General features: G+C 40.0%; 1 protein-coding gene across 1 annotated transcript in view; it reads left to right on the top strand.

The window, feature by feature from the left end:
• Window positions 1-12500, top strand: part of LOC137995009 (ATP-binding cassette sub-family C member 4-like) — a 29159-nt gene that overhangs the window by 10717 nt on the left and 5942 nt on the right. Inside the window, exons 2-6 of the mRNA XM_068840584.1 lie at window positions 1-164; window positions 2881-3260; window positions 5933-7833; window positions 9003-9573; window positions 11236-11372. The exon at window positions 1-164 is cut by the window's left edge and continues 396 nt beyond it. Coding sequence (XP_068696685.1) covers window positions 1-164; window positions 2881-3260; window positions 5933-7833; window positions 9003-9573; window positions 11236-11372 — 3153 coding nt within the window. The remainder of the gene's footprint in view (window positions 165-2880; window positions 3261-5932; window positions 7834-9002; window positions 9574-11235; window positions 11373-12500) is intronic.

Below are 12500 nucleotides of genomic sequence, written 5' to 3' on the forward strand. Positions count from 1 at the left end.
TGAACGATGGACCAAATCAGGACTTGAAGTTTGCGTTCATGTACGTGGCACTTTTGGGAGCGACAAGTGTAATGAAAGCTTTAACGACATATCACTATGACTACCTCACTGAACTCTGGGGATTAAAAATGAAGGTGGCGTTAATCGGACTTGTATATAAGAAGGTGAGCTTAGTCATTATATGAATTGGGCTTGATTTTATACTTAAGGCGGGTCAAAACGGTTTCAACAATTTGGAGGGCATGTGTTATTAGAAAGATTAATTATATTCTACAACACCGTTTCTCTTAATGGCAATGATATGGTACCATAGGAAACGCTAATAATTGCTTAACAAAAAGTACATATTAATGTGACGCAAAAATTACCATGCCAACAAAAGAACCATCTAGAAACACCCTACATTTTGTGTTTAAGCGCTTGTATCGCGAAAACGAACTCGGTGACCCCCATTTATTATTATTAAAAAGTGATTCAAGACGAAACTTTCTGCAAAGTTTAAAATGAACCTCTGGAGAGGATTCAGAGCTACGTTAAAATTTTTCAATTGTGAAGGTGGCTATGGATCTGCTCCAGAGAATTTTTTTTAACTTTGCAGAAACTTTTTTCCTAGCGTGCTAATCACTCTCCAGCAATAAAATATGGGGTTGCCGAGTTCGTTTTTGAGATATATGCGTTAAAAAAAAAAAAATATATATATATATATAAATTACAAAAATATAAAGGACGAGGCATAGATGAGGTTACCTAGAGTCATCTAGTCTGGACACTTGAGCAAAGGCATCGTATTAGACAACCTACATTGTAGCGGACTGTTTAGAATATTCGCTTTTTAAATCTATTCTAAACTTAACGGAAGCGGCAAATAATTAAACCCATTTGATAAACTATTTCTAACAACCTGTAGAACTCAGCAGGTTCATACATGTCCAAATAAAATTCAGGTGCGATGAGGGAGAGTCTAACGCTCTTTAGCTTTTTCTTTTTCTTTGCTGTTCCACAATCAGAATAGGGAGAAAGCGATTCAAAATTAGCTTTATTCTCAGACGGTCCAGATCGCTTGTGTCACGCACTCTTCTCCCTTTCCCCTCTGGTGGACTGGTGGACAATGGCTGATACCACAGGTAACCCAGGCTCACTGTGTGTGCCACATTGGTAAATATAGAGAACATATGAGGCAAAGTTTAGGTCTGGAAATTTGCAAGAAAATGGAAATAAAAATCGATGAAACTTACCATGTGGTGAGTTGTTGTTGTCTTTAATACGTACACGAAGTTTCGGGAAAATGGTCCCCGTTCACCTTCCTTCATAGTATAGAGACAAGGTAGGAGACGGAAGCCAGCGTCGGGACTCCGATCGACCCAAAACAAGCACGATTTTTTTCACCAATCCAATCGAGTTTACCATTTTCTTAAAGGTCAGGAATTTAAGGAACGTAAATGGCGGAAAACCTAAAAGGATTTCAGGGTGCTGTTGAGAAAGTTTGCCAAATCTTTGGTGTGGAGAAACTTTTCCCCGAACAGATATATGCTCCTAAAGCTTTTATTTAAAAAGAGGGTGTCTTTTTAAACTTGTCAGAAACCGTTGTCCTCGCAAAGTGTCCAATTCAAAATGGCAGTGAACTCGGGACGCTTGGTGACGAGTATAATAAGTCCCCCTGGAGGGAATGGAGTCCCAGATTGCTCAGTGAGTTTTGTTTTTAGCAATTTGGGACTCCACTCCCTCCAGAACTTACTATACTCGTCACCAGGCGTCCCGGGTTCAGTGCCATTTTGAATTGGACACTTTGCGAGGACAACGGTTTCTGGCCGCCATTTTAGCAGGTTAACTTACAAGTTCTATGGAGTCTGGTGGCTTCGCGTTGCTACCTGGAGATGCTTCAGTGGATTCATGGTCTAGAGAAATTCATGTTCCACGAGCCTGGCGTGTTTATTTAGCGACTGGATTCGATTTTTGCGAAAAAAATCGTGCTTGTTTTGGGTCGATCGGAGTCCCGACGCTGCCTTCCGTCTCCTACCTTGTCACTATACTATGAACGAAGGTGAACACATGGTAAGTTTCATCGATTTTTATCTCCATTTTCTAGCAAATTTCCAGATCTAAACTTCGCCTCATATGTTCTCTATATTTACCTATGTGGCACACACAGTGAGCCTGGGTTACCTGTGCTGATACAATACTCTTCATCCACAACAATTCCTATCAAATTTTGTCCGATGGCAACATATTTCGCCAGTAGCCATTTCCGAGTAAAGACTCCGGCGAAGAATACACGATATTTACAAACTTATCGTCTCCTATAGACCGAGGTCTGACGCTGAGATTCCGAAGAAAATTCGCCTGGTTTTCCGTTAGGCTTACGAGTCGTGAAATGACAATAATTATTGGATTGGATGTAAATCCGTGATTGAACTTCGAAAGTTTGGCGTGGACCAAGGGAGCCATCTGAAACACCAACGACTTTCCGAACCCCGCTGACAAGTTTAAAAAGACACCCTCTTTTTAAATAAAAGCTTTAGGAGCATATATCTGTTCGGGGAAAAGTTTCTCCACACCAAAGATTTCGCAAACTTTCTCAACAGCACCCTGAAATCCTTTTAGGTTTTCCGCTATTTTAATTACAAAAATTTTACGTTCCTTAAATTCCTGACTTTTAAGAAAATGGTAAACTCGATTGGATTGGTGTAAAAAAAACAGTAGAACCATGATGTCAGGAACATGACCTTGAATAAAGTCCATCAGACGGGAAAGGGAGAAGAGTGCATGACAAGAACGACCCCGACCGTCTGAGAATCAGGCTAATTCAAAATTAGCTTTTCAGGCAATTGGGTTCTTCTCCTTCCCACAAAATATACCAAGTACATTTTTTCTTTCTCACAGCTTCTGTCACTAAATCGTTGTAGCCTGGAGTCCACGTTGTCTGGGAACATTATAAACCTAATCTCGAATGACGCACAAAAGATCGAGAAGTCTTTAAACTGTGTTGGCGTTATGTTGTTAGCGCCGCTAGAAATTGTAATCAATGTGCTGATCTTGTGGTACCTGAATGGCTGGAAAGCCCTCCTTGGCGCTTCTTTTCTCATCGTCTTAGTCGCCGTTCAAATGTTAATGGCGAGAAAAGCCGCAAACCTGAGAAAGAGAGCGGCCACTTTTACAGACAAACGACTCGTAATCATGAATGAAATCATCTCTGGAATACGAGCGGTGAAGATGCATGCTTGGGAGTGGAACTTTAGAGACATCGTCCATCACCTCCGCAGGTAATATACTAGCCAGAATAAGTAGCAGTTGTGTTTCCACCACAAAAACACCTTGTCGTTTTTGGGCATAAGGTGGGCCAGCTGTCTTGAGATTTCGAACAACCGCAGCCAACTAAAAGATTAATAATTCTAGGGAACAAAAAAAAAAGTTGTTTGACTGTGTTTCGGATGTAAATAATGCACCTGTCACTCACTGTAACCCCACCCCCACCCCCCCCCCCCCCACCCCAGAAAAACATGGAGCATGGGTGGGGTTTGTGGGTTTTTCATTTTCCCAAGGGGGTGGGGGATTAATTGATTTTTTTTTTGCGTTGCCTTCCCAGAGAGGTGCGGGTTAGTACATTTTGGCCTTTGCTTTCCCTATGGGGTGGGGGGTTAGTATATTTATGTCCGTTGCCTTGTCCGAGCAAGAAGGAGTAAGGGCACTTAAATAACCGGTTGGAAAGGGGTCAGAATATGCACAGTAGGAAGTAGCAAGGATTGACAGGCCTACACAACTTTTGTACCGTATTTTCGGTCTTTGACCTCTTTAAAGCTTTGCTCTAACGAGCATGTCTTTTCATGATTTTTCCCTATGAAAAGATATGAGTGGTGGTTCTTTGAAAATTTGCCGTAGAGAAGTCTGTTTTTGTATGAAGTGTCAATTTTTTAATAAAACACGTTTAAGATTTGACACTGCCGGGTGATACTGTGTCACAAATGGCAAGATGCCTTTAGGGATTTCATTCCTTTACTTCAGCGCTGATTCCCTTTCTATGAATTTGATGTCTGATAGGAGTGCCTCAATCAGACGTTTTGGATAGCCTCGATCACGGAGACGTGATTTGAATTTGTAAATGTTCTCTTCAAAAGTTGTTAGGGTTAGGGTTAGGGTTAGGTGGGTGGCTGGAGGAAAAATGAGTGAACTGAAAGGTTTAATTCGGCTTGAAGAGTGTTTTTATATCCAGAATGGATTGATTTTGGAAGCGTTTGCCTTTTTATACAACATTGTCTAGAAATGTGGCTTCAGTGTTTGAGATCTCAGCCGTAAACTTGATGGTAGGGTGGTGTGAGTTTGCTTGTGTGATGAACTTGTCTATGTCCGGTTTCGCTGGAAAACTGCTGGAAACACTGCAAAAAAGAAGTTTTCATAAAACGTTGCATTTTGAGGCTAAAACGAACGATTTGCACAATTTTGCAATGTCACTATAATTTAAATTTTTTTATTATTGTGTTATGATAAACGGTAGGATGTCAGCAAAGCAGAGATAGACAAGTTCATCAGCCAACCGTCAAATTTACCTTGCTGATTGAGACACTCCTATCAGACATCAAATTCATAGAAAGCGAATCAGCGCTGAAGCAAAGGAATGAAATCCCTAGAGACATCTTGCCATTTGCGCCACAGTGTTTCAAAGAAATCCCCACAAACTACATCAAAGAAATGCTAAGAATCATACTCAAAGAGAATTCTTTCCAGTTTAACGGAAAGAACTATCTACAAATCCACGGTACCGCCATGGGTAGTAAAATGGCCGTTGCCTTTGCAAATATCTTTATGGCCGATCTTGAGACACAGATTCTAAGCAAAAACGTCATAAAGCCAATTATTTGGAAGCGATATATTGACGACATTGGCTAAATGACGTTTTTGCTTAGAATCTGTGTCTCAAGATCGGCCATAAAGATAATTGCAAAGGCAACGGCCATTTTACTACCCATGGCGGTACCGTGAATTTGTAGATAGTTCTTTCCGTTAAACTGGAAATTCTCTTTGACTATGAGTCTTAGCATTTCTTTGATGTAGTTTGTGGGGATTTCAGGGTTACCTTTGTTAACGTTTTCGTATGCTTTGCCTCATGTAGTGATTCCCTCTTCCTGTGGGGGATTAATTGAATTTTTTTTTTTTTGCGATGCCTTCCCAGAGAGGTGGGGGTTAGTACATTTTGGCCTTTGCCTTTCCCTATGGGGTGGGGGATTAGTACATTTAAGTCCGTTGCTTTGTCCGAGCAAGAAGGATTAAGGACAATTTAATAACCCGGATGGAAAGGGGTCAGAATATAAACAGTAGAAAGTAGCAAGGATTGACAGGCCTACACAACTTTTGTACCGTATTTTCGGTCTTTGACCTCTTTAAAGCTTTGCTCTTACGAGCATGTCTTTCAGGGATTTTTCCCTATGAAAAGATATGAGTGGTGGTTCTTTTAAAGTTCTCGTATGCTTTGCATCCTGCAATGGCGTTCTACGGAATCCTGCAAGAATGATGCGCGCACGCATCATTTTCGCATCCCGGTAGGAAATAGAGTTTTAAAGCAACCATGAAACAAATGAGGCCGCAATTCCTACATCCCTTCTACGAGTGGACCTGGTCTCAGGAGACTCGACTCTCGCCTGGTAAACAAGTTTTTTCGTACGAGTGACTTATAAATCCAGTTAACACAAACGATTCCGTACAACTTTAGCCAAACAGTCTAACTTTTGAATGGCGTTTTTACGCTTTTAACTCTGTGTCTGGTTTCGCCAAACAATATACTATTAAAGCGCACAGTGAATTTTTGTCAAATTTGACAATACATGAATAAACTCAATTTTCAGAATTTAAAAAAAAAGGGACTTCTTTTAAGGGCGTGGGTTATATTTCTTATACATTTTTTCTAATCATTTTTCTTTTCTTTTCCGTAATCTGTTTACAGGAAGGAGATGGCAATAATTCGTTTAAAAGGCTTAATTGTATCAATGTTACTTGTTCTGTTTTTCACAACACTTCCTATCGCCACCCTGGTTTCAGTAACAACTCTGATATTGACTGGAACTCACTTGTCATCATTTGCAATATTCACACTTCTTCTAAGCTTTACAATATTACGATTCATATTTTGCTACAACGTGGCTTTCACCATGCTAGTTGCTTCGGATGGTAAGGTAGCACTCAATAGAATACAGACATTCCTGATGGAGAAAGTAACGGAGTTCGAAGGAATCGGAGAAAACAACACCCACGATCAAAATGATAGCGGCAACCTTGCGGTACGGAATTATAAAAGTGAAAAGAAAATGAAAATGACTGTCCAGGTAGCCAGTTACAGACAAAGAAATGACTATTTGAGCGCAGCAAAAACGTGTACTGGCGACTCTCCATCGAAAATGGATCTGGTGACACCAGGATTATTCGCCACTAGCACAGAGCCTTATATCTCAATTTCCAAAGCGTCCTGTACTTGGAACCAAGAAATCTTGACTAACACATTGAGTGACATTACTCTTAATGTACACAATGGTAACCTGATAGCGATAACAGGGGCAGTCGGAAGCGGAAAATCCTCTCTATTAACAGCTATTCTTGGAGAACTTCCCCTACATAAAGGATCGATATCGTACCACGGAAAGGTAGCCTATGTTCCTCAAATACCTTGGGTATTTTCTGGCTCAATACGAGAGAACGTCTTGTTTGGATTGGCTTTTAACGAAGAAAAGTTTCAACAGGTTGTTCACATATGTGAGTTGACGAGAGACTTGGCGAACTTCGCAAATGGCGACCTCACGGAAATCGGGCAGCGGGGTGTTACCCTTAGCGGAGGTCAGAAAGCACGAGTGGGTTTGGCTCGTGCAGTGTATTCAGACGCTGATATTTACCTGCTTGATGATCCACTGAGTGCAGTCGATACTAAAGTAGGAAAAAAACTTTTTGAGAGTTGCATACTAGGCCACTTATCGGGTCATATTCGTTTGCTGGTCACACACCAGTTGCAATATTTGAAAGATGTGGATCGCGTTCTTGTGATGGAGAACGGATCAATCATTCACCAAGGGAAGTACACTGAAATTCTAGACGTCGACCAGGGAGCGTTTGGGGGAGTAGCAAGATTTCCCGAGCAATGTGAAGATGGACCTGGACTTGCAGAGAAAGTCAGACTACAGAAGATTAATGACAATGGGATGATACAGAAGGAGCGGGCAGGGCCATCCATCCCCTCAATCAATGCATGCAATATTCCTGGGATTGCTCAGCAACAAACGCCAGATATGAAATTGATTAAACCAGTCCAAGATAATAAAGGGATGATCGATACTCAGCAAGATTCTTCAGTATCGATCGTTGCAGGCTCGAAAGGATCATCAGAAGGTAAAGATAGTGAGGCATTTAAAGGAGAAGATAACAAAGCGTTTAGACCTGATCCGCAACCGAAGAAGGAACTAATTCACCAGGAACTTTCTGAGCCCTTTGAGAATGGTCCTGGTGTTAATGAAGACGAATTTCACGATAAAGGTATGGCCAAGAAGTCAATGAATGAACCTTCCGTCTCATCTGTAGCAGGAGATCCAAACGTTTATGTTAACGAAGCCCTTACACATGATTTTGATCCACCCATACGGAATACAATAGTTCTGCGGACTACTGATTCTCTAGCAGTCTCAAACATGAGTGAGGAGTTAGTGGCCGATCCTGAGGAACGACCAATCCTTGATTTAAAAGAAGACGAGGAAACCAAGAGTATAGGAACTGTGACCTTTAGACTGTACTGGAACTATTTTAAGGAAGGACTGCCTGTTTCCGGGATAATACTTCTTGCAATTTCCCAATTGTTTGCACAAGGTAAGGCTGATTCAATAACTTGAAAATTATTTTTGTGACACATACTATATTACGACCACTCAGTAAGATGAAACACTCGTACAATCGTTTTATTGCAAGAACGTCTAATTTTGGGGCTGAGGCTGAACGTTCTTATTTTTTGTTTGGCGATTTGAGCCTGAAAACTTTCTTGACATTTTCCTAAGGCGCTCTGTCATGCTCAAAACTGAGTACAAATCTAAACTAGTATTTTAGATCACACGTACAACACATCTGACAACCTACTGAAAGCTTCAAACAACAACGAACGTCAATGGTTATTGACAACAAAACAACATCTTTATTGATGCAAAGACGTTGTTTAGTGTTTTGAAGTTTGACTAAAATAGCGTGACACTATCTCTTAAAGTCGTGTAGTGTACTAAGTTCAGCTACAAACTGAGTTGCAGAGTACCATGCAAAACGGAAACCACATTGTTGTTGTTTAAAAAACGTCCCCAAGTATGTATTTGAGTTAATTGCCGTGTTAGACTACATTTATTTTTCTTTTACCTATAACTGATTCTCAGCCTGGGTATGTACTTAGTATGTTCTTAAAATTATGATTATTCTAAGCCTGAACGTTGTTATAAAAATGTTCTTATAACAAAAAGACTGTATTATGTGTTAAAGAATTTATGGCTTGGACAATCGTGAGACACTAGCATAGCAAGCAGAAACTTGATTTTCCTTTTGGTTTTGGTACGGTATAATTTTACAGTAAAGGGAGAAATTTTGCAAATATATTTCAAAGTAAAAAAGCTTTCAGCAAAAGGTGTACTGTGTGTTTCGATTTTATTCTGATAATTAGTATTAACACAGTTATTGCTGTCGTAAAGAAATAATTGAGGATAAACGTTCCCTACACGATTTAATGAAGGTCGTGTTTGCAGGAAAGATATTCCACTTGTAGAAAAGTTGAGAAAACCTTAACGGGTTCCTACCATCTTTTGCGTGATGGTGGAAAACACAACTCCCTCAACAGATTTCGGAGTCGATAGAACGTTCAAAAATCCACATGATTGCCAACTAAGCTCCATCTAAAATTTGAATGAATGACCACCGGAACCCTTGCGCGATTTAAGTTCTCACCATTGACACTCCTTTCATTGACTTTTTCTTCAATTTTACTAATATGAACACTGTTCCAGTTTGCCTCTTAGCTCCAAATTGGTGGTTGTCTAGAATAGCCGAGATGTCATATGACCAACAGATGGCGACGACCACCCATGTCGTTTATGGTAGTTTAGTGGCGGTGGCCCTTGTTGTCATGACAACGTCGTCTTTCTTTTTTTACTACCTCCTCCTCAAAGCGGCTGAAAACCTTCACAGTAAAATGACGGTGGCGACTATCAAGGCACCTGTAAAGTTTTTTGATTCGACCCCAGCTGGGCGTATCCTGAATCGGTTTTCCAAAGATATTGGTTGCATGGATGACGTATTGCCACCGTTATTTCTTCAAGCTCTTACATACTGCCTCTTCTCCGTCAGCGCTATTCTGGTTCCAGTTGCAACAAACTACTGGCTCTTCTTGGCCCTTCTCCCAATAATTGGAATATTTCTTTACTTTGCACGTTATTATTTGAGGTCCTCCAGAGATCTGAAGAGAATTGAGGCGATCAAATGCAGCCCTGTATACTCACACATCACGGAAACAGTAAATGGCCTGGAAATAGTGCACACTTCAAACATGAGCAAGCCCTTTTTGGAAAGACTAAAAAGGTTAGTCATCATTAAAGCGTTTGATTCATTTAAGAGTGTATAGGTAACGAAATACGCACATGACTTCAGTAAAAACAAGCATTTCTCCAGACAGAGCAGGGAACTCCTTGTCTGAGGGCTCGTTCAAACGTTTACGTTGAAAATAATTTAACAACTAAATAAGTCAAAACGAAACTGGTTTTACGATTTGACAAGCTTACAACGATGACTGCAGCTATTGACAATCAAACAGATCATGTTTTCTCGTGATGTGCGGTCTGACAACCGACGGTAATTGAAGTCAACCATTTTCTAGGGTCTGCATAGAGGTTGTCAGTTATCTGTTAAACCTTTCCCCCTTTGTCTACTGTCAGTGACATTTCGTGCTTACCCAGTCAGTCCTGAGTGTAACGTAATGCTTTAATTCGTCGGTCACGCAATGACCTTGACTTTAAATCACATGTACATTTTGTGTTCACTTCGCACATGGTCACATAACATTTCACAATTATTCGCCGAAGGGGAGGTGAATATCGGTGAATAAAAACCGAGACGAAGTCGTTTTGTTTAGCCATGACGAAAAGCAATCAAATAAAGAAAACCAAACAAAACAATCTAAAACACGTTAAAACAAGAAGAGGAGGAAAAATGATAAATATCCCCTAACATAGGAAGTTTCCAAGAAGAGTGTACCACTATACTGCGTACTTAGGTTACCAGATACCATCACGGTCGTGCATTTTCCTTTAAAAACAAGAGTGCCAAATGAACTTCCGACTGGAAATCGAATATTCGGAATCATCTTTTTGGATTGAAACCGGCGAAAAATGCAGGAAGAAACACAGGCGCCTCAAGCTCAGTGTGAGCATGGCCGACAAAAATATAAGGATTTGTATGAGAATCCCAGAGAAATGTTGGCAAGCCTGCATGACATGCTGACGATCAGACTCAATAGGACTGTTCATTTCGTTCTAAGCTGAGAGTCATTTTCCTGATGAAAAAACTGCACTTAGTTAGGACAACTGTTTCTTTTGTCCTGTGTTTGTTTATTAAGAAAGAGGATGTAACGTAATGATTTCATTCGTTCGTCACGCAATGATCGTGACTTTGAATCGCGTGACTATTTTGTGTGTAATTTCACTTCGCACATGGTCACCATTAAAAAAGCTGTGTTGTGTTTTTACTAGTATTTTATCACCGCTTTCTGTTTATACTGCGATAAATCCTAAATCAATACAAGAAATTGTTTTAGGGAGCAGTCGTGGCTCAGTTGGGCTTGTGCGCGGCTTTCGGAGCGAGAGGTCCCCGGTTCGATCCTCCGTGACTACAACGTCTGTTTCGACTTTCCTCTGATCCTTGTAGGTATGGCTTTAAATACCCGTGTGAAACGGAGAAATGACAGAGGGAGGGCTTCCATTGATACCAGCCTCGTAGCTGAAGGAACTACCGACGTTAAATAAAGTTACTTTACCTTTAATATGAAAGGCAATTGTTTTAACTGATTGCGATATTCAATATACATGACCAAAGTGTAGGAAGTTATAACTCCTTCCCTGACCCATTTTCCGAGATTACAGCGCCCCACATGTGTCAAAGCGGTTGGCCTTCCTTTCTTTCAAAATCCCATCGGCCATAATGATTTTCCCATGGTTGTCCTGTACTCTATCTTCTCTATCTTTCTAGGTATCAGGACGAAAACACACAAGCTTTTTTCATGGCAGTGTCTGCTAATCGTTGGTTGAGCGTACGCCTTGATCTGCTAGCTAGTGTGTTTGCCACGATTGTTGCAGTGGCTGCAATTTTGGCTTCGGAAAATCCAGGTCAGTAAGTTAGTCCGAACCCAAACTGACACAAATCCTTTTATAAAGAAATATTGTGAAGTCATTTTTCCGAAAGAATTTTATTTCATTTGCTCATTTGCTTTCCAGAAGTGCCATTTTATTCCTTTTCCATTAACGCGAGACATTGCCCATTGCTTTCCCCGTTGAAAACATGGCCGGGTTCTGACGTTAGTGTTTATATACAAGTTAAGCTGGAAATAAAGAAAAATGAAATTACCTGGAAGTGCTGGGGATTCTCCAAATAAAGAGAGCACTTAAAATTACTTCACTGCTTATTTCCTCATTTCCAGCATCCAACCGTTTATTTATATTTTAACAACGAAAAACGAAAAACGAAAAATACCTACTAGATGAATAATCTTCACAGTTCATATATTTCAACAACAACAGCAACAATAATTACAACAATTCACATTAGGATTAAATAATACACGTCCCACCCAAAAATAGCATAGCTAATCGAGTTGGGTGGGAGCAAATATAAATAACATACTAATTTAGAGACATTACATTATATTCTGTTTTATAAGAAATGACAAATGCAATTAAAGTAAAATTGTTGCAAACACAAGTACACAAGTAATAACCCGGCAAAAATAAACGAATAAAATTATCAGGAGCACAAAAATCATCACAAATAAAGGTATACAGGCAATAACGTAAGCAAAATTGACGGTGGCATCGTGAAAGAAGAAGGAACACAAATGCGATTACAACAACAAAGTACAGAGAATGGAAAGGGAAAGGTAAGGAAGAAGATAGAAGGGGAAAGCAGTGAAATCTAAAATGTACTCATTTGCTTGACAATTAGTCCAAAATCTTGATGAGCATACTGTGTAACTTTTTTTTGAAACTATTTTTGTTTAAATCTTTTAACACGCTTGGAGCATTGTTCCATAGCCTCCTTTTGAACCTAAAGAACGAAGACTTTCTTGTCTCTTGTCTTGATTGCATTATATAAAAATAATCGACAGCTGTTGACCGGTTATTAGAGGAATGCACGTCTGAAACGGATTTGAATAGATTTTGAACATTGACAGGGGCTGAATTATTTCTCACATTGTACATTAGATTAGAAATTATTTCAACATAAAGGAAAGTAATAGG

The sequence above is a fragment of the Montipora foliosa genome, chromosome 3 (assembly GCF_036669935.1).
Source record: "Montipora foliosa isolate CH-2021 chromosome 3, ASM3666993v2, whole genome shotgun sequence".
Lineage (NCBI taxonomy): Eukaryota > Metazoa > Cnidaria > Anthozoa > Scleractinia > Acroporidae > Montipora > Montipora foliosa.